Below are 20,944 nucleotides of genomic sequence, written 5' to 3' on the forward strand. Positions count from 1 at the left end.
ACCAACGACATCACACCCCCCAGATCTCATCCCACCACTTCTTCGGGCCCATCTCCAACGGCCCCTTCAACCTCCCCACCCTCGGCGGCCCCTCCCCCACCTCCCGCAAACACATCCACTCCCGAACACACCCCGGCACCTCCTCCTTCCGATGACTGACCACAATCAACCCCTGCTCCGCCCCCAACCCCTCCACTGTCACCCTACCCAACCGCGCCAGATCACTCTCATCCACCCCCGCCCGCGCACTCATCATCCGCTCCCGATTCACCCGCCGATGGATCTTCCGCTCCCCATGCGCCAGGAACAGCAGGCACCGTCCCCGCGCCCACTCGTCCATCCCGCTGAACGCCTCGTCCAGCACCACCAGATCCGGCCGCCCGATGATCGCCCGCAGGAACAGCGCCACCCGCTGCGCCGAGAACGAAAGCGCCCCGAACCTCATCTCGTCCGCCCACCCCACGTCCGCGTCGCTGCTCTCCGCCCGGTTGAGGTCCGTGATCAGCGCTCGGAGGCGCGCCGACGACACCTCGTCGGGATCCATCGACTCCTCGGCCGTCCCTGTGGAGTGGCGTGCCGCCGCGGCGCGCAGGCTCTTCTCCTGGGGTGGGCGGAAGCGGTACATCTGAACTTGCTGCCAGGCCGGGGGCTCGAGGGCGGGGTTCAGCTCGGCTTGGAACCAGCGGAGCACGGAGCTGACGCGCTTGTCGCGGTCGTAGGAGAGCTTGGGTTTCGCGAGGGGGGCGTCGGCCCAGGCGGACTCGATGGTGCGGCGGACGGAGAGGTGGCGGGGGAAGAAGGCGTGGACTTCAGGGGAGGAGTGGCCGACACGGGATTGGATGTCGAAGACGGAGATGCCGGGTTGGCCGGGGGAGGGGAGGCGGGAGCGACCGAAGAGCTGGACAGGCGCGGAGTACGTTTGGGGGTGGTCGGAGGTGATGAGGGAGATCACAGTGGTCTTCCCGGATCCGTTGGGTCCGAAGAGACCCCACCGTTCGCCCTGTCGGACCGTCCACCAGAGCCCTTCGCGCTCCTTGCCGCCGACTTTCTTGGTCCAGTTGCCGAGGACTGCGGTGGATTGGTCGCCGTACTTGATCTTCACGCCCTTCATCTCTACCAGCGGCTTGCCTATCGGCGCAAGGGTCGTGTCCTCCAAGGTGAATCCGTCAATGCTCGTCTTCGGAATCGGGTCATATTTCGGGTCCTTAGAAGGTTGCTTCTGTTCGAGAGGAACCGCTCTTGGGACACGCGACCGGTTCAGCCCGAGGATTGAGCCAACCTCCCATACCTGACTCCATTTCGGATCTACCCCGGTCGGATGAAGTCGCCCGATCGCTTCATGCTGCACGCGGATATATTCGAACACCTCCTCTTTCGGCCCCTGGGAAATCACGCGGAAATCATCCCCCACAAACATGACGTGGGACACCCAGTCCGGAATGAGGTCGTCCGGCCGCAACGACAGCACGAGCCGTGGATTCCGATGATCCGCCAAGTTCTGCAACACCGACGACAGCTTCACCACCGTCCTCGGATCCAACCCCATGAACGGCCCATCCAACAGCAACAACTCCGGTCTCCCCATCAACGCCTTGCCCACCCTCGTCCGCCTCATCTGCCCATTGCTCAGATTACTAAGCGGCATCTCCAACAACGGCTTCAACCGCAGCCGCTCCGCAATATCCTCAAGCAGCTCTTGAGGCGGCCGTGACTCTGCCAGCAGGGTCTCGTCCGGATTCAGCTCCGTGTCCCCCGTCAGGAAGTTCCGCACCGAGAAGTCGGTGACCTCGCGCCGCGCCTCGTAGCGTGCGCTCAGGTAGGCGCCGCGGAGGCTACTGTGTCCTACGTTCCGTTCAGAGGCATCGAATCCAACATACTGGATGGCGATGGAAGGCGACCGGAGTCGTGAATCTTTTGCTGTGACCTCAGGGGAGGAGAGGTACGGAAATGTCCGCGCCGTTGGCGGGAGGCAGACATATTGACCTTGAAGGACATGGAGGAATGCGGTCCTTGCTGCCGACGACGTAGATAGCACACACCAGTTTTGTCTTTCAGGTGGGAATGAAGGGATCGAGTAGTTTAGCCCGGAGAATAATGTTGGGTCTATGTTGGACTCAACCTGGTCTCCGGCTGTCGGATGTACCGAAGCGGGATAGGAACGGTAGAATGTACCATTCTTGATGTCAACGAGAGGCGATGAGTGATTATGTACGGATCTAATCAGGCATTTGATATGCCATCGATTGGTTCTCCGACTCCTCGAAATCGGAGAGTATCGCATGTCGACCGATTGCACAATGGTGAGTTGGAGTCATCCCGAAGTTCGTACTTATATATTGCGCGCCTGGTTTCCTCCGTCCACCGAAACAGCTTCCCCACTGAGCCATGAATTCGTTCAATTCCCCTGCAGATCCAACGTTCTGCAAGGGACCATGATTCCATGAAGCAAACTGCAGCTGTATTGTATACACACAGTTCACCTCTCGAAGCCGAGCAGCTCCTCAAACCACCTTACGATATCGCAGTCGAGCGATGTGAGCAGGGCCAGAGTACGCTGACCAAATAAACCTGGCGGGCTCGCAGGAGCCCCAGCATGGTCCCGTCGCGCTTCTTCCCTACAGACGAAGAGCTAGGGAAACGGGACGACAACCGCAAACAACCGTGGCGAAGGAGAGGGTCGATGGCAGGGAGCGGGCCGTTACGATACCGGTGCAGGAGGAGACGGATTGTCCCGGTGATATTCCTGATATGCGCTCTTGTGTTCTACGTCACTCGTCGAGGCGGGTTCACAGAGTGGACGGTAGCATTCGGGGACAGCTCCTCGCCTTATGAAGAACCTACCGGCCGGCCTCCGGTTGGTCATGACGATCAAGTCCAGGCGAACATTCCGAATAAACATTATTACGATGGTCCGCTACGGTTCTTCCGACTCGCAGCGTCACTCCGGCACATCGACCACCCCTACGGCGGACAGAAGCACAGCCGCCATGTCCTCTTCGCCGCGTCGAGCCTCAAAAGCGCGTCGAGCCTCATCCCAATGGCATGTGAGATGGCACATTGGGACAGGAACTACGTGCACATTATACTGCTCGGACGGAACAACTTGTCGCTGAAGGACGTCCAGGAAATCAATGGGGTGGACCCGGCCACATGCGATGTTATGTGGCATGACGGTAGATCGGACTTCGCGGAATACAGCACGGAAAAAAGAGCGCAGAGGAGTATCGCGGCCGCGATCATGCATGTCAATATGGTTTTGTCTCCGAGGGCCGTGATCATCGATGATCCGACGGAGGAAGACGCGTTCTTCGTGACTGGCATTCGGGCGAAGGTGCATGAGCTTGGACTCTCGTTGATCGAGATCCCGAGAAAGGCGGCAGAGAGTCTAAGGTGGATTACAAGGCTGGACTCCTCATCGTTGCGCGCCTGGAATATCCCGACGATCGACATCCTCGTTCATGCACCCACGGACTCGTCTGGATCATTGATCGGAATGATCAAGTCATTGCAAGCGACAGACTATAAAGGTCTTCCAACGCCGCGATTGATCATCGAGCTCCCCGCAAATGCAGAGCCGTTCACACTCATGTTTCTGGACAATCTCGAATGGCCACCCCCTTCCTCTTCCCCATCAACCAGTCGGCGACCCAATCAGCTCATTCTCCGTCGTCGACTCCCAAGCCGACACCTCACCCCTGAAGAATCCTCTCTCCGATTCATGGAAGGATTCTTCCCTTCGAAGCCGGGAAACCATGCCGTCTTCGTCGTCTCCGCGCAGACGCAGCTATCCCCCACCTTCTACCATTACCTATACTTTACTCTTCTCGAGTACCGATACGGCCAGGTCTCCTCCTCGCTCATGGGAATCAGCCTGGACGTGCCTGACACGCATCTCAACGGCTCCGCTCCGTTCACCCAACCCCTCAGCTCCGATATCCGGAGCAAGAAATACCACACCAGCAAAGACTCCCCCGCCCCCTTCCTTTGGCAAGCACCGAACGCCAACGCCGCCCTCTACTTCGGCGACAAATGGCTCGAACTCCAATCATTCCTCACCCAACGCATCTCCGCGTTCCACGACGGCAAGAAAACCTCCCCACGCACCAAGATCGTGTCCCCAACGTTGCCCGCGTGGACGGAATATTTCCTTGAACTGATGCGCGCGCGCGGCTACTCGATGCTCTACCCCGGCCTCCTCAGCGCCTCCCACTCCTTGGTGACCGTGCATACCGAACTCTCCAACCCACCTGACGATTTCCCCCCCGCCAATCTCGACCTCCCCGACCCGCTTTCCGACACCCCGAACCCAAGAGGCCTCCCCCGTGACCCGCCTACTTCCTCCCCACCCGACCTCTCCGAGCCATCCGAGCCGTTCCTCCCAGCATCTTTCTCCTCCACCCCTCTGCACACGGAACTCCCGCTCGCCGACTCCCAGCCGCTCCACGTGCTGCTGCCATGGGACGGCGACCTCCCCGAGCTCATCGACCTCCCGCTCCTTTCACACGCGGGTGAGGAAACCAAGATGTCTGCGACTATCGACGCAGCGACGGCGTTCGCGGACACGTTTCGAGTCGATGTGGGAGGGTGTGATGCGGACGCGGCGGCGACGAAGCGGACGAGTGGAAGACGGGGGTCGACGGCGGATGATTTGTTTTGTTTGGATGAGAGGGAGTAAGGGATGACTTGTAAAATGATCTCATATGTTTAGATCCACTCTAGGTTGGTTCGCGATACCACGCGTACTCGCACGCACTGGATGGGTGTGTCGTTGCATTTACGTCTAATTTCATTGATGTAGGTGACTCTTCGGGAGACTTTATCATACATGTAATCGTACAAGGGAATGTGGAACATGTAAGCTCAGGGTACCGGACCCAATAGCATTGATCTTTGCAGCCTCCACACTGGAGACGGGGCATGGATCTAAGTCTATCTTGCTCGCGGTGGATCCGCTGAGCGGCGCGTCGCTTCGTAACTTTCGTATCAGCTGTTCGTGAACCGAAAATGGGATATTCGTCCGCGTCTCTGCCATCCGATTGGTGTCTGGCTCGCGGAAAACTCCTCCGCGCTCTGCGCATCGTCCCGCTGTCTTTAGGTCCGACCAGTATCCATCTCCACCGTCATATATCATTCATCGTCAACGTTCGGTTCGCATCAGGCTTGTCCAAATCTCGTATTCTACCCCTTCGCCTACTCAAACGCTATCTTCAAGGTCAACCCCTCACCGCACCCAGCGCGTTACTGTATCCCCCCCAACCCCGAATACCGATCCATCACGTCGAACACCACGCTATTCTGTACGTGACAATCGCGCTCCGCGCTCGCGCACCCTAGTTCTGTCTCCACCTCCTGGCCCATCTGCGCGCCGGGTCGTTGGCTGCGGATCATGGAGGCGGCGTAGAGGCAGGATGTGGAGTCGGGAGGGTAGGCGGTGTCGACTGAAGAGATTGGGGTGTGGACGTTGGTTGGTAAGGAGGGTGGTTGCTGGGGGTTTGGGTTTGGGCGGGTGGGGTAGATGTGGGTGAAAGGGTCGGGGTGGTAATAGGCACTATGGGTTGGGGGAACTTGGGACGGGACGGAGTAGTGGACAGAGTATTGTTGGGTAGAATACGGGTTCGATAGAGTGTGATAGGAGTCCGGTGGAAAATTCGGGGGGCGAACGTAGGGAACTGCGAATGGTGGCTCGGCGGAATGGGATGGGAGGGTTATCTCGTTGATCGGTGACTCGGTCGAGGGTTGCGAAGAAAATGGATGGTAGACCGACGTATCGGTTTCGATGGAAGCGGAAGTTTGCCCTTTGGTGGTGGTTTGATTTGTAGGTTGAAGGAACGATGAGGGGGAAGGTGGCTGTGAAGGTGAACCGCGTAATTGGAATGTCTGCACTGGTTGCACTGGGAGGATGTTCGTCGCTGTCGGTGGCTGTGAGCTAGATCGCGACACCGAATCTTGAGATGACGATCGCCTCGATAACATCGGTATCGCGGGTTTGCATCGTCTCCTCGTCGCCAAGAGCGTCGCCAAGTTGGCGCCGGCAGCCTTTCCCCCTTCGTCGTGTATCGGAGATGGAACGGACGCGGTGGTCGGCTCCGTCTGCATCATTAGATCGATGTCGGCATCCGACAACCCACGCTGTTGCAGAATGGCGCGCAGCTTTTTATTTTCGTCCAGGACCTTTCGTGCGGCGGCCTGGATCTCGGCCGACGCTTCCACGCCCATCTGCTCGCAGTGACGGTATTTCTCTTCCAGCTCTTGTAAATACTCTTTCCGACGAGCGCGCGAACGTCGTTGATTGTCGCGGATGCGCGCCAGGTTGGCGCTGTTTCTCTGCCATTCGTGAGCTTATGACTCGCCATGCGGTCCACCGTTTATTAACATACCTCATCCATAGCTTCGGATCGTCCTCTACTCTTCCAACCTCTCATGAGGTTGTGTGATAATATGGGAAGCTAGGAAGATTTTCCTATTGTTTCAGCCTTCTCACTGGTATTAACTGAGCATCGACAGACGACATGGTCATCGACGAGCGAGGAACTCTGATATTCAAATATAGCAGCCAAAATCGAATGGGGTAATTAAGTCCAGACTAGTCCGCTCTTAATCTAGGGTTGAATATGGTTGAGCTTAATAGCTGGGACTGAAGATGGTAAAGAGGATGATTCCCCTCTCACGATCTGACATGAACGCAAACTCTTTAACAGTACCCGATCCAGCTAATTGAGGCAATATGCATGGTGTCTCACCGCCACCACGCACAATTTTACGTTGATTTGGATGGAAAATATAGCCACCCACAGCCAAGGGGAAGACAAGGAGCTTGGTTATTCGTGGACAGCCGTGCGGGTGTTGGGGTCAAGTAAGGAAAGCATTCCGGATCCACCGATATTTTCAGGGTTTTCTGGTTTCCCTGGCTTTGTCGTTTGCCGCCACGCTTGAAAGGGATGGTTATTAGGCCGTTTAGGGGTACAGTTCTGAACTTCGGAGGGCTTGCAGCCTGCAGGAGTAAGGACAGGACCGAAGGCAAACGACTCGGCCACAAAAGTCCAAATGTACGGAGTAGATCCCGGGACATTTGATTCAGTTTTGAGGTTCCTGACAGCCGAATTGTCCCATTCAGCCGGCCAACCCCGGCGTCGATCATGCCGCGATTTGTCAAACCACTTCTTGGTAAAAAACATATGCCATCAAATGTCAATATCTCATATCTACGTAGAAGATCTCCATGTCGAAGGCGATGACGACAGACGACGTTGCCTGCTCAGATTCGATATCCCAATTCGTCTGGTATCATGACATCTCAGCCGGCTCTAGCCGCTCTGCATATTGCGTTTTACTTCCCATTCGGGGTTCATATTCCCGGATAGATTGGACCTCAAGAAACGCATCATCGACGCGAATACGGAGTAGGTCAAGTAGCATCGGAATGATTCGAATGTTGGGAGTTGATTCAGGGTTGTTTGATGAGTTCTAGCGCCCTTCTGGAAAGTTGCCTGGTATGTATGTAAGATCGCCAAATGCCCTGGTCGGCTGGTCCACTGGGCACTGCTCCATCAACGATTTTTTCGGAGATCACTGCCGAATGATTAAAGTTAACACTGTCCCCTTTCTAGTTTCCATCGAAGCCGTAGAGGATGTCCTCATGGTACTACATACAGGTACCTAATTGCAAGGGACGTCATTGACAGATCATTAGGATTCCAGTGGCGCTCAAGTAATATCACCATTTACCAGGTCGTTGAAAATCCCAAATTCGGGACTGATTCCCGACCGTAATTAGAATACAGATACTAGTATCTCGGTGATTTCTTTTAGCAACTCGGAGGCTCTCTATCGTCATTGGTTCGTGTCTCGGGGTCCGCCTGCATCGGCCGTATCCAACCGTATGTGTAACCATACTGTCTAGTTTGAATAGTTCCTGGCTGCTTCCATTTATCTTGGCTCGTCGCGTGAAGCCGTGGCGTGTGACGCAGGCGCCAAATGTTCGAGGTAAAGCCACACTTTGAGATGTCTCCGATAGGTGCGGTTGGGTGCTTGGGTCTGTTCATTGCCACCGGATCTGCTGGGTCCTGTCGATTACAGACGCATCAGCCACACCAGACACAATTCCACAGCATGATGGCAAAATTCCATCGTGGGCCCGCATGCAAATGCAGTCTGAGTAAGGTTTCCTGGCCTATCGCGGCAACACCGGTTTCGGAGGCGTAGGCGATTCAGCGTGGCAAGGTCGTTCATACAGACGCGTAAACAGGCATCCGTTCCGCAGCCATGGCTAAGGGTGACCCGTTTGACTGGATTCGAGAGAATTGAGGCCACTGCCGCGGCTGTTCTTCGTGTGGGAGTAAATTTGCCCTCCTGAATATGACTCAATACTATATTGCTCGCGAATGAGACTGCAGAGGTGCAGAAGAGAAGAGCCTAGGTGACAGGAGACGTCATTGCAGGGGCATCTGGTTCCTACGCGTGGCTGGTGACTCCCTGGGCGATGCATCGAGATGCGGATACTTACCTATGCGAATCCAATCAAGCTGAAGTATCTCGTCTAGTTCCGTCTGTTCCGATGATGGTTGACCGCAAGGCATTACACATGTTTTATTGCTCCCTAGGAGCGGGAGGTGTCATGTCAAACATTTATCCAATTCTGAGACAAGGAGGAGACACCTGTTCCAACGCCATTGCCCCCAAACGTCCTCTGATAGATCCAGTACAGACTCCTCCTGAACTCGATCGTATAACCCCAACAAGAACAACCACAGACTGGGAAGCAATTGCTCGACATCATCTAATCAGCACCCTCCAGTAGCTTCTCTTCAATACTTTCCAAGTCCTCCACTTCCTCAATCTCAACGACCTTTCCCACCTCCGCCGTGCTTCGCATGAGCTCCTTGGCGCCGGCGTATAACATCCGTACCTCTTGGTTGCAGTTGACCGGTAGGTAATAGAGCATGACGTAGGGGACGGAGAGGCGGCCGGAGGGCTGCGGCTGGGTTAGTATCAACGACCTGGGTGAATGTGCCAAAAGAAACAGGAGAATGTCGCTGAGGCGTTGACTCGTACCAGGGTGAGTGGATAGGATAATAGGACGTATCGAGGCGCGTGATCGGGTAGTTCATCCCCTAAGGCAGATATGTCGGTGTACACCTCTCCATCTTCGGGGGATATTTCCAGGGTTTTTTTGTCGATTGAATCTACGGAAGATGTGATAAGCCATTGTCCTCCCACTTGCAGCCGAACAGATGGCAAATGATGTGATCGTAAAGCATAACTCTTGAGTCGACACCCCGATCTGATGTACAGGAAATCGAATGATAGTAGAGAAGCAGACTCGATTACAAGACTGTCGACAATGACTGAAAATGACTCAATATAACGGAACAGACAAGGGATGTCCATACAAATGACCGCCTGAGGATCCTTTGCACGAGAGGTTCCTAGGCGGAATTTCCGTAGTCTATCTTTTGTCTCCTGGGAGAAGGTATAAAGCCGTGACTCTGATGCCTATAATACCTGATCAACTCATTTCCATGATAAGACGCTCAAGAACACATACCATGATTGCGGGGGGGGGTTGGAGTTGGAGGGAGCGCGGCGGTGTAACCAGCAAACAATCACCTTGTATATTACGTGAAAAGCTTGGCTGGAGGGATCCAAGCCCGTACTATATAAGATGAATCGTAACAATGATGTATAAATACCAGTACTGTGAATATAGTTGATGTCTGTTGACAATGATATTGCTATTGTTCAACACAAAGCCCACGTGCCCCTCTCTGCACAACAATGAGCACCCCACTTCCGAGATTGACCGCTCGGCGCTCTCACAGCTCACTCATGAATTCACCATCCCACCGAAGCTAGACCCATCCAGGCTTCCGCTGTCGTGATATCAAGCTCTGCTGTGAACCGTTTCTCGGAATCCTTTCAACCTTCTCTGCCATGCTATCTGTCATCTAACCTGTGAATATCCTCATGTTACCCCGCTTAAATCAATTGGGAAGACAATTGATCAAGCCGCGACCAAACTCCCTGCACATATCCACGCCTGTCAGTACTGCAATACCCACCGCTCGGAAGATGGCGACCCCCGTAACAGCCGCGAATGTCTCACCGATCGAGACGGCTGCCGCCCTCATCATCGGGGATGAAGTGCTTGGAGGCAAGGTGAGAGACTAGGTCCGATCCATCGACTTTGAGCTCCAAGCTGACCTGCAAACAGACCGTCGACACGAACTCCGCCTACTTCGCCCGATACTGCTTCTCACTAGGCATCAACCTGAAGCGAATCGAAGTGATCGCCGACGAGGAGGACGAGATCATCGAAGCGGTACGGCGGATGAGCAAGAACTACGACTTCGTCGTCACTAGCGGCGGCATCGGACCGACGTGAGCTGCATCCCTCCCCGTCTCCGGCTTCCACTGACATCTTCTGACCATTAGACATGACGATATCACCTACCAATCCATAGCCAAGGCGTTCAACCTTCCTCTAACCCTACACGACGAGGCCTTCGCGCGCATGAAGAAACTCTCAAGACCGCATCCGTCCCAAGCGAACTTCGATTGGGACGTCCCGTCGCCAGCGTTAAATGCGAAGAAACGAATGGTAGAAATTCCGTATGACACATCGAAGCCAGACTCCGATCAAGTGATCTTCGTATCCGACGACCTCTGGGTGCCGCTCAGCGTCGTCAACGGCAACATCCACATCCTCCCTGGCGTGCCCCGAGTACGTTCCATCCCCTTCATGCTTCCAAATCCCACCACTAACCCCCCCAGCTCTTCGAGAAAATCCTCGACACTTACAAACCCCGCCTCGTCCCCCGCCTCTCCGACCCCGAAGGCAAAGGCGTCTACCGCATCATCATCTCCACGCCCCTCCCCGAATCAGAGGTGGCGCCGTTCCTCACCGAGCTTGCCGCGAAGGTCGAGCCGCGCGGCATCAAGGTCGGAAGCTATCCGCGCTGGGGGAAGCGACACAACACAGTGACGTTGGTAGGGCGCGATCGCGCGTTCATGGACGGCTTGGTGGCGGAGGTGGAGGGAGGGGTCCAGGGGAAGAAGGTGGATTATGAAGGTCAGGATGATGAGACGAATGGGTTTAATAAGAATTTCTAGCGATGAGCGATGGTGTGGTTATTGTGGGAGTTTACTAAACGGAGTGCAGTGCGGACAGGTTCACGATGCGGTTCACGACACGGTTCCGGGAAAGGTGGCGATGGTGAGAGCTATTCGAAGGCATCTGTATGATCATCTCTCGGGGCGATTTTATCGAGGGATGAGGGAGACGATGACGTGGGCACGAGCAGTTTAGAGTTTATACAGATATGACGGTTGATCTTCACTGGGAGCATGGTTCCCACAGGAGATCGAATGCATATAGTACCTTACATGATGTGCATGACTTCCATCACCCATGGGCAAAGGAGGGCAAAGGGGTTGGGAGACAAATATAGATACCCACCAAAGCATCATCTCCAGAGCTATAAAATTTTCAAACCATATTGTGCTTGACTCCAACTCCTTACCTAGCGAAGCTAGAGCAGATCTCGGATACCTATACTTATCTGCAAACCTACCTTATTTACGTATTGATGGGTGATATGAGTGATCGAAGCGGCAACTCTTAAGATAGGGGAAGTTCGCTCTCTCATTCGTCACTGCGCCCTCGTTCATCACCCTCCACCCACCTCCGAGGACAAAGTCACTTGGTACTAATCACGACGGCACTAACATCAGATAACAACATCACCGACCCTACTGACTGACCAGCCTGGCCGGCGCTTAGAAAGCCGGTCCCAGACATGAGCACACCGCTTCGAGCTCCTACCGCAGACGAGAAACAACAACAGCAGTGACACCACTGTGACGGGGTGCTTCGATTGAAAGCCATCAAGGACAGTAAGAGTTCATTCAGAGCAATGGCACTGCAATTGGTGTGATTTGCTCCCCCCCTCGCGGATGATCGGCATGTTTTCCAGAACCCCTTCCAAAAAACAAAACCTAATCTCGCCCAACCTTCAACGCCATATCTATAATCTACCTCGTTTACCTACCATCAGTACATAAACTTCCCCATCCACTAATCCTCTCCACCCCATCCCAGCACGCAACGAAGTGAGAATACCCGCCTTTGCCGGTTCTGTATTTCTACAGTTCTATCGTTTCGTTCATCCCTATTCCTTACCAATCGACGGGCTCTTCGCTCCGATATTCCCGCTCGGCGACCTTCACGGCCGCGACACGAGCCGGGCGGGGGAGGGTTGGCATGGATGGTTGGGTACGGATGGCGATGGCGCAACGATCACGGTGAGGTCCTGGGGCGGGGGATTGGGGCTGGGCCCTGGGGGGCTAGTCGGCTAGGCCTGGTTGCCGATTTAGTTGTGGGAGAACGTGGACGGGGACAGGTTGTGTTGCCGGGGTGGGTGACGTTTGCACCTTGGGAAGAAGTGAGGGGGGCTGGGACTTGGGAGGGATGGATGGATGTACTATGGGAGGCTGGGAGGGCAGATAGTGAGCAATTAAGCAGTGGAAAGCATAACTAGTTAACTACAAGAGGTTCTTTCAATAGAGGTGTTATTAGGCTTTCCCGTTGTGGAGACAAAACCAGCCGGAGAATAAACCTAATTCTTCGAGCCGTTTCTCAAGACCGTCCGCTCCGCCGCGGACCCTGACCCGGTCCTATTCCGTTTGCATACGCCATCTAGGTAGGTCTGATAACTGATTGTGATGCCATATCGGATCCCCAAACACCCAGCCCCTATCAAGTATTAATAACAAGAGCTGCATCGGAGCGCATGGATGTAGATGTTCTTTATTGGATCGACACCAGCCAACCACCGAATACCGATGGCGGAAATCGGAGCGGCATTCATCTCTAAGGGCTTTGCCGATCGCGATTCTCCCGCGTTGAGGGGGGCACGATTGCGAGGAAAGGGTGATATTTCGACCCAGCAAGACTTCCGGTGGCAGATGCTGTGAACCGTAGCGACTTGCCTAGGCATCCGATCCCATCGATCATGCAGTGTCACGCTCGCATATCGATGGTCTCCTACGTCCCAGATCTCAACAAAGGCGGGAGTGGTGTAAACGCGACGAATAGGCCGGCCTCGATTGTCGATGCATTGTGCACACACCATACATAGTAAAGGCCTCAGCCCTCAGGGCAGGCGGTTTATTGGGCGGTGGGAGAGGGCTGGATTTATTTGGGGACAGAAGGAATTGGTGAAGTAGTCCCTTGCGGTGACGATAGGAGGCCGACTGAGGAAAACTCTTCACCATCGGTCTGGATTTCTTCCCTTACGCTTTGTGAAAGCAAACCTTTCGTGATCCATGCTTTCCACGTAACGGTCCTCTGTAAATTCCGTGATGGCGTTCCAGTTCCTCGTGGGCGAAGTCGCAAGGAAAGGGCGGACTGCGGAGGAAACAAGAGAAACGGCTCGGGAAGTTCGATGCATGAGGTTTAGCGTGGGTTGATTCCCTTTGCATATCTTATCCAGATTGGGGTTTTCGAACTGCATGAATCGACCCGTAGTGGTCTGAGTTGTGGATATGACTTTTGCTAGGCGGTGGGGAGTTCAGGGCTTAGGGAAAGAAAGCTTTTGGAAGATGATATCTCCTTAAGAGCCTGAGACTCTGAATGGATGGAGGATGTTTCGATATAATTCAGCTGATGAGATTTTGGGCCATACAATGTCAAGATCGAGTTCAATGCAAGCGCTCTTATTAGTGGGGGTTTGCCTTGAGACTGGTGGAGGCGGAGGAGCAGTAAATGGACTAGCCATGTAGGTGATGATCCATGGGTAGACATGGTTTTACCACACGATATGAACAATCACCAACCTACAATTGATGATGTGATGGATTCTATGAAAGGACCATTAGGGCATCTCATCACCAAACAATTCTAATCCCACATAATCTCCAATGGATTCGATATACGGAGGAAATGGGGAGAGAAGTAGAGGTGAAGCAATGCCAGCATGAATAATGCGACAGCACAATAGTCTGCACATGGCTCTTGCATCGATCCAGGGCATCCAGGCAGCTTTGCAGCTCTTGCAGGCGGTGTGGCCAATCACTGCCCATTACTCCCACCTACATTCAGAGCTCCTTCCCCCCTTCCCCCCCCAACCTTGGTAGTCACTCCTCCCAGTGCTCCCAGAGTTCCGCCTTCACCCCAAACTTGTAGTCTTGCACCCTCTGCACCTTCCCAGTTCCCACACCTTCTACGCTGCACCTTCCACAATCCACAGTCCACAACCTTCCAACCGCCAGTTTGGGTGATTCTTTGAGTGCCACAATTCATCCCCTTCGATTTCCACCACTTCGTCTTATACTATTACCACTGTCCATCCAATTCCTCCATCGCTTCCAACGCTCCTCCCATCGGTTAATCACAATAATCTTCGACTGTCCCGTCCGATCCTCTTCATCAATTGGTTGTGTGCAAACTCCAGCTCCCCCTCTCAACTCCATAGTAGTATCCCTCGTGGGCTGCTCTAAGAGTGCACTTCCATTGCAAAGCCCCCATCGCGCATTCTATTGCTCCGCCGCCTTTTCCCCTACGCTCCATTCCGTAGCCTCCTTCTCCACTTCCTAACCGTCCCGCTCGAGCTATCGTCTTCATCGTCCTCCGATCACTTCTCCGTCCAGGTCCTGCGTCGCGCAGTATCCGTTCTCCATCTCAAATTCACTATGGCTTCAAAGGTACCCTATACTTCCTCTCTGTCCCCGCTGCACCGGTTACCCTTCTCATAGCATTTGTCGGTTGTGCTGGGGCAAACATCCCACACCCTTGCTCCCAGGTGCATGGAGAACCTGCAGACACCAACCTGCGCAAATTTCTCGAGACGACCAAAATCGCTGACTTGTCCCCATTCAACATGATAGTTTCTACGAGAGTATAAGTTGGTAGTGGTCGGCGGTGGTGGTGTTGGCAAGTCTTGCCTGACCATCCAGCTCATCCAAGCCCACTTCGTCGACGAATACGATCCGACGATAGAAGGTCCGTTATTTCGATCATATCCTCCCGTCCGAGATTCCGAGTTCCACACGGCCATCTCCAATCATCGACATCCTTCCCCGAGCTTGGCGGGTCCCGATCAAAGGCTAACTCACCGCAGATTCCTACCGCAAGCAGTGCGTCATCGACGATGAAGTCTCACTTCTCGACATCCTCGACACAGCCGGCCAGGAGGAGTACTCGGCGATGCGAGAGCAATACATGCGCACGGGAGAAGGATTCCTGCTCGTCTATTCAATAACCTCACGGCAATCATTCGAGGAGATTATGACCTTCCAGCAGCAGATCCTACGCGTGAAGGATAAGGACTACTTCCCGATTATCGTGGTGGGCAATAAGTGTGATTTGGAGGGTGAGCGGGAAGTCTCGACACAAGGTTTGTGCTACCGATTGCTTCCCAGTCCAACGTATCGGAGTCCCCAATGTAGGAGTTTGTGCTCTCGGGATGGAAGGTGTCACAGTCCGAGCGGAGACATACCTCCAAAATCGAGAACTCCGCCAGATACTTTGCAATGTGAGGTTTCAATGCTGACAGATTGAACAGAGGGTGCCCAATTGGCCCGACAGTTCGGCTGCCAATTCATCGAAACGTCCGCCAAGTCCCGCAAGAACGTGGAAGAGGCCTTCTATGAGATTGTCCGCGAGATCCGCAGATACAACAAGGAGATGTCCAAGTACGGCTCCGGCGTGCCGACCGGCAACGGCCCGCAAAAGCTGGAGATGGATGGCCACGATCATAGGCGCAGGTGCGGTTGCTGCTCAGTAATGTGAGGAGGACGGAGCGGAATGATGGGAGATGGTTGTGGAGGGAAGTTGAATACAGGATGGATGCATCCGATAGTCAAGATGGGGGAACGGCGGGCATATGACACCGACTATAAGACGCCACCTTAGCCCGGGTGTGCAGGAAACGAGAATTTCTACACGAGAGAGAACGCCGTGGTTCAGATATACCCGGCGCCAGCACGATATTATTAGGTTTCCAGGGGACGAAGATGAAATTCGTTTCTTTTTTCTTGCTTTTTTCCCGCTCTTCTTATCCCCTCTAGAGATGGACGACTCGGCGCCTTTTCCCAGCAGCACAGCATTGGTTTCGCAACACCCACCCAACCATCCCCTTTTTTTTTCTGTTCGTCGACCGTCTCGCGAGATGTTTTGTCTCCGACCCCCATTGCTTTGGTGTTTCTCCATTCGTCCACCATCCCCTTCTCCGATTTCCGCGCGCTCTCCCTTCCTGTCTCTCGCTCCCGACACGTAATCCACGTCCGTACAACACGCATAATTTCTTATTGAATCACATCATCATCACACCCAGAGTATCGGGGCTGTATAGAGAGGGGGAGGGGGGTTGACGGTGGGTGGATGGATGGATGGATGGATGGGCGATGGGGGTGGATGGGGTGGGTGGATGACGTAGCGTAGGTATAAATGGAAGAATGTTGGAAGATTTGGATCTGTGGGAGGGATGTTTGTGTAGTGAGGCGTTGAATGTGGGACGGTAGTATCTGGTGAAGAGCACAGGACGCGGTGCATATACACTGGCCTTGCTTCGTTGCAGCGTGTCGACCGGGTTTTGTTGCTATGCTTGTCTGGTCCTCAGTCGAGTTACCACTGTTCTCCTTGGTTGAGACGGCATCAACTGGAAGGAGTGAATCTAGTTAATATCATCCCCATCCCTCCAGCCACCGAGTCCAGGTAGTCTGAATTGGATCGGATCGTACAAATCCCACCACCAAGTCTCCACGTGGACTTAAAGCGAACAACTTGGATCCATGGATTGGGGTATTCATTTCCGCTTACACCCGACTTTTCCAGCGCAGTATTCCCTTATTTACAATAGTCCTGACAGCATATCCGATAACTTTTCCGCCCTCCCTATACATTGATATCCTACAGTCCCACGCCCGTGACATCTCCCAAACGATTTCCTTTTCAGGGGAAAACCAATGTCATGACTCCCCCTCCCGCCCGTCCCCATTCCCCATCACCCCTCTCCTCCTCGTTCGCTCTACCTTCACAATCAAACTCTCCCGCTCCCCTCTTCCCTCCCACCCCATCCATCTCCCCACAACCCCTCCCGGCTTCGGCACCGGACACTCCCTCTCCCTCTCCCTCCCTATCCTCCTCCTCCTCCCATCCTCCCCTCCCCTCTCTATCTCCTCCCCAACCGTCCCAGCAACCACACACCCGCTCCCTCTCCCATCATCTCCCACCCTCCTCCTTCTTCGCTCATTCCGTACGCTCCCCGACCCCGACACCCCGTCCATCTCCCCGTCCGCGAACGCGCGCCGGCGCCCCGTGTCGGAGGGGCAGGGGATCATATGCGGGAGAGAGACAACCAGGAAGGAAAGAAGAAGGGTGCTGGTAAAGAGGGAGAGGGTTTGGGAGGAGCGGGGGTGGAGGGGGGAGGGTGGCATTGTTTATCGTGGGGAGTGAGCGGCGGTGAGGGTGGTGTTGTGGTGAGGAGATGGCTAGTGGGTTGGCATGGTGGTTGATAGGGGTGCTCTGGTGGTGTTAGTTGGGGGAAGGCTAATGAAGGGGATGTCGTGAGGGTCTAACAAATTGCGTGTGGTGATTCAGGGAGGTGTCGAGCTTCCGGTGCAATTGGCGTTGGTCGGTCGCGGAGAATGTCCACTCGCGTCCGCTACGAGTGTTGAAGGAGCGGAAGGGTGAGAAGTGAACGTGTGGTTTCGGATGATGATCACGAGCTGATGAATTGGCGATCCAGCAAGCTTGGAGGTTGCGATGGATCGATATCTGGAAACTTGCACCGGTTCGGAAATCTCCGGGATTGGTGGAGATGCTGGGATGACCCTTGTAATTCTCGTGTGGCGCTCAGTGTGGCGGTGGCATCGCGAATTGATGCGATAACTGGAATTCATCGTTTCATTATTCAGACCGTACCTCTAGTGTCCAGTCCCGTTTCACCTTCGACGACATATTTGGATCTTGTTCGGCGTCCCGGTATACCAAGTTGCTTCCATTGTTTCTGTCCCACGCCGCATTAAGCCTACCTGGAATATTCCCTGGATTCACCCACTAAGCGTTTCTGAGCAGTCATACCATCCTTTTCCTATATCCACTTCACGAGACAGCTCACCACGCGCTCCGCCCGCGACAATCGCCATCCTGGAGTCTCTATTTCCGTAAAATTCCATAAACCCCAAAGCGCCGAACCAGCACGCGAGCGGCTCCACGCATTGCGAGGCTCCCGTAGCCGGTACGCGCCCTAGCGTCCGAGATGAGCGACCTCGACCAGTATGGCATCTCCACCACCGCCCCCGAAAACCGGGATGCTGACGTCGTGAAAACAGAGCGATCGAGCAGCTGCGCTCATGCCGACCGATCCCCGAGTCGCAGGTTCGCGAACTGTGTTATAAAGCGCGGGAGCTGCTGATTGAGGAAGGGAATGTGGTAGGGGTGGATGCGCCGGTGACGGTAGGGTATTTTCCGATGTGTGTGTAGATGGATCGAGCTAATGTGGTGATGGATAGATATGCGGAGATATTCATGGGCAGTTTCATGACTTGATGGAGTTATTTCGGGTGGGGGGGGATGTGCCAGAGACCAACTACCTTTTCATGGGTAGGTGCTGATTGCGCATATGTTGGATTGTTCCGGGTGCTGACCTCGAATAGGGGATTTCGTGGATCGGGGATTCTATTCATTGGAATCATTCTTGCTTCTCCTCTGCTTGAAGGTCCGATATCCAGATCGAATCACCCTAATACGCGGGAATCATGAATCACGACAGATAACGACGGTCTACGGGTTTTACGACGAATGCGTAAGAAAATACGGCAGCGCTACAGTGTGGAGGTCAGTGATTTTATATGCGATCCTACCTTTTCGGCACCTGACTGACCTGGTACAGATACTGCTGCGACGTATTCGACTACCTCGCCCTCGGCGCCCTGGTCACCGGTGCCTCCACCAACCTCGAATCCACCGGTGCCGAATACGCCGACCCTTCCCAAGCCCACACGATACCCAGCGAAGACGAAGACAACGAGATCGAAATCCTCAACTCCAACGGCCATATCGTCAGCCGCTTCCTCCGCACCCAACCCAGCCACGAACCTCCCAGCGACCCCGACTCAACCTCCTCCCCCAAACCCGACTCCACCCGCAGCCCCTCCCCCCTCTCCGCCGCCCAACCCTCTCACACCCCCTCCGCCACCGGCGCCCCCGGCACCTCCGCCACCTCCTCCTCCAACGGCTCCTCTGCCTCCAACAGCGGCGCCGTCCTATGCGTGCACGGCGGCCTCTCCCCCCTCGTAGACACCATCGACAAGATCCGCCTCCTCGACCGCAAGCAGGAGGTCCCGCATGAGGGCGCCATGTGCGATCTCCTCTGGTCCGACCCGGACGAGATCGACGGCTGGGGCCTCTCCCCCCGCGGCGCCGGCTTCCTCTTCGGCTGCGACATCGTCAAGGTCTTCAATCAGAAGAACGACCTTAGCTTAATCGCGCGTGCGCATCAGCTAGTCATGGAAGGCTTCAAGGAGATGTTCGACTCCACCATCGTCACCGTGTGGAGCGCCCCGAACTACTGCTACCGCTGCGGGAACGTGGCCGCCATTCTTGAGCTTGGGGAGGATGGGAGCAATGCTGGATTTACCCCCCGCACCAATGGCGATGTAGGGAGGTTTACAGGGGCTTTAGGGCCCGGGCCGGGGTTGAAGGCGCCGGATGCCGGGATGCAGAGGCCAGGGCCCGGGAGGAGGTATCGGGTGTTTGATGCGGCGCCGCAGGATTCGAGAGGGATGCCGGCGAAAAAACCGGTGGCGGACTACTTTTTGTGATGGGGCTATGTAGAAAGGACGTACGGGATCAGGGGCTCGAAACGGGCTCGAAGCTGAATAGTTTCCGAGGCAGATATTGGTTGCCGCACACCCATGGGATATGTCTACAAATGAGTGGGGATTGGGCATCCATTGCTGACTTGATTATGTGACGTCCGCGTAATCATCTGAGTGTCCATACTGGTTGCAGACTGGACTCACTGGCGGCTTAGTGCTTCCAGATTCCAACCCGCCTTGCCATAGGGCAAGCAAGTGATTGCTGGGATGACCCATCACAACGCCAATGCAACCAGGTCTACAGATGGCAATCTATCCAGCATCTCCACACTCAACCCAGTCAACACCCGAGAAAAAGGATCCAGGTCCCGGTGTAACTACGGACGCTGTGCTCGTCCCAACCTCGCGACATCCCTCTGCCGTTGGATGCGTTCTGGTTGCTGTCGGTATTACCACGGGTGACCTTGTAAAGGTAGGGATCCGCCAGATCGCAGGATTAATATCAATACCAGGGTTATGCCCGTTCTCGAATCGTTTAATTTCTGCGGAATTGAAGTGGTCAGTAGTCAGCAGGAGGAGACATTATTGAGACGCCTCCAAGGATCCAAGAGTGGTGAATGGTGATACATAGTAAGTAGCGTGTCATAGTACGATATCAGATGACAGTCGCTGACAGTTCTGTACCCCATATCGTTGTAATTAAGTTCGAACCCCTGCCTGTTGGCCAACCACCTACTTGGCCAGTATCACCATCTTCACCACCATCACCAAACGCGTAATATCTCAACCACCATATCGTATTACGATGTCAAATTCAGAGGAGATACTCCTACAGGCTATCCATGCCGTAGAGACCGGTCAATGCAAATCACAAAATGAAGCTGCGGCCCTATTCAAGGTCAATCGAGCTACGCTTCAAAACCGCCTCAAGGGCATGCAATCGCGCTCTACAGCTCAACAATCGAACCAACGCCTTACACCGGTGCAAGAGAGGTTTTTAGTCGACTGGATACTTGAGAGTGACGCTCAAGGATTCCCCCCTACCCACGCACGTCTGCGTGAAATGGCCGCGCGAGTTCTAGAGCTTCAGGGTGATTCTACACCCCTTGGGAAGAATTGGATACCA

The 20,944-nt window shown here is 54.6% G+C and overlaps 10 protein-coding genes across 10 annotated transcripts; 4 read left to right on the forward strand and 6 right to left on the reverse strand.

Moving 5' to 3' along the window:
* Positions 1-10: 10 nt before the first annotated feature.
* P152DRAFT_387226 (ABC transporter domain-containing protein) lies at positions 11-2,281 on the reverse strand (the record flags this gene model as incomplete). The annotated part of the gene is made up of 3 exons (XM_033675878.1): positions 11-478; positions 632-1,216; positions 1,280-2,281. The coding sequence occupies 3 exons, from the start codon at positions 2,279-2,281 to the stop codon at positions 11-13; spliced, it is 2,055 nt and encodes a 684-aa protein (XP_033538766.1).
* Positions 2,282-2,301: 20 nt separating this feature from the next.
* On the forward strand, positions 2,302-4,695 carry P152DRAFT_9300 (uncharacterized protein). Its single transcript, XM_033683348.1, has one exon. The coding sequence runs from the start codon at positions 2,594-2,596 to the stop codon at positions 4,673-4,675; it is 2,082 nt and encodes a 693-aa protein (XP_033538767.1). The 5' UTR covers positions 2,302-2,593; the 3' UTR covers positions 4,676-4,695.
* Positions 4,696-6,117: 1,422 nt separating this feature from the next.
* P152DRAFT_382253 (uncharacterized protein) lies at positions 6,118-6,306 on the reverse strand (the record flags this gene model as incomplete). Its single annotated transcript, XM_033675755.1, has 1 exon — positions 6,118-6,306. A coding segment is annotated over one exon (189 nt), but the record flags the coding sequence as incomplete, so codon positions are not given.
* A 2,324-nt stretch (positions 6,307-8,630) lies between these two features.
* Positions 8,631-9,755, reverse strand: P152DRAFT_9356 (glia maturation factor beta). Its single transcript, XM_033683354.1, has 4 exons — positions 9,545-9,755; positions 9,390-9,492; positions 9,052-9,182; positions 8,631-8,971 (listed from the first exon to the last, which is right to left on the reverse strand). The coding sequence occupies exons 1-4, from the start codon at positions 9,545-9,547 to the stop codon at positions 8,777-8,779; spliced, it is 432 nt and encodes a 143-aa protein (XP_033538769.1). The 5' UTR covers positions 9,548-9,755; the 3' UTR covers positions 8,631-8,776.
* P152DRAFT_453735 (molybdopterin binding domain protein) lies at positions 9,701-11,509 on the forward strand. The gene is made up of 4 exons (XM_033678446.1): positions 9,701-10,155; positions 10,211-10,377; positions 10,432-10,720; positions 10,771-11,509. The coding sequence occupies exons 1-4, from the start codon at positions 10,069-10,071 to the stop codon at positions 11,107-11,109; spliced, it is 882 nt and encodes a 293-aa protein (XP_033538770.1). The 5' UTR covers positions 9,701-10,068; the 3' UTR covers positions 11,110-11,509.
* A 1,139-nt stretch (positions 11,510-12,648) lies between these two features.
* On the reverse strand, positions 12,649-13,341 carry P152DRAFT_9402 (uncharacterized protein). Its single transcript, XM_033683361.1, has one exon. The coding sequence runs from the start codon at positions 13,128-13,130 to the stop codon at positions 12,762-12,764; it is 369 nt and encodes a 122-aa protein (XP_033538771.1). The 5' UTR covers positions 13,131-13,341; the 3' UTR covers positions 12,649-12,761.
* P152DRAFT_453736 (uncharacterized protein) lies at positions 13,085-13,854 on the reverse strand. The gene has a single exon (XM_033678447.1). The coding sequence runs from the start codon at positions 13,799-13,801 to the stop codon at positions 13,553-13,555; it is 249 nt and encodes an 82-aa protein (XP_033538772.1). The 5' UTR covers positions 13,802-13,854; the 3' UTR covers positions 13,085-13,552.
* Positions 13,855-14,494: 640 nt separating this feature from the next.
* Positions 14,495-15,889, forward strand: P152DRAFT_9414 (ras-domain-containing protein). The gene is made up of 4 exons (XM_033683363.1): positions 14,495-14,700; positions 14,884-14,998; positions 15,117-15,392; positions 15,561-15,889. The coding sequence occupies exons 1-4, from the start codon at positions 14,689-14,691 to the stop codon at positions 15,785-15,787; spliced, it is 630 nt and encodes a 209-aa protein (XP_033538773.1). The 5' UTR covers positions 14,495-14,688; the 3' UTR covers positions 15,788-15,889.
* Positions 15,890-16,965: 1,076 nt separating this feature from the next.
* P152DRAFT_445280 (uncharacterized protein) lies at positions 16,966-17,433 on the reverse strand (the record flags this gene model as incomplete). The annotated part of the gene is made up of 1 exon (XM_033677842.1): positions 16,966-17,433. One exon carries the CDS (start codon positions 17,431-17,433, stop codon positions 16,966-16,968), a length of 468 nt encoding a protein of 155 aa, XP_033538774.1.
* Positions 17,434-18,141: 708 nt separating this feature from the next.
* P152DRAFT_9470 (serine/threonine protein phosphatase) lies at positions 18,142-19,963 on the forward strand. Its single transcript, XM_033683369.1, has 5 exons — positions 18,142-18,274; positions 18,331-18,454; positions 18,511-18,601; positions 18,655-18,835; positions 18,891-19,963. The coding sequence occupies exons 1-5, from the start codon at positions 18,258-18,260 to the stop codon at positions 19,819-19,821; spliced, it is 1,344 nt and encodes a 447-aa protein (XP_033538775.1). The 5' UTR covers positions 18,142-18,257; the 3' UTR covers positions 19,822-19,963.
* Positions 19,964-20,944: the final 981 nt, after the last annotated feature.

The sequence above is a fragment of the Eremomyces bilateralis genome (assembly GCF_010015585.1).
Source record: "Eremomyces bilateralis CBS 781.70 unplaced genomic scaffold P152scaffold_1, whole genome shotgun sequence".
Classification (NCBI taxonomy): Eukaryota; Fungi; Ascomycota; class Dothideomycetes; order Eremomycetales; family Eremomycetaceae; genus Eremomyces; species Eremomyces bilateralis.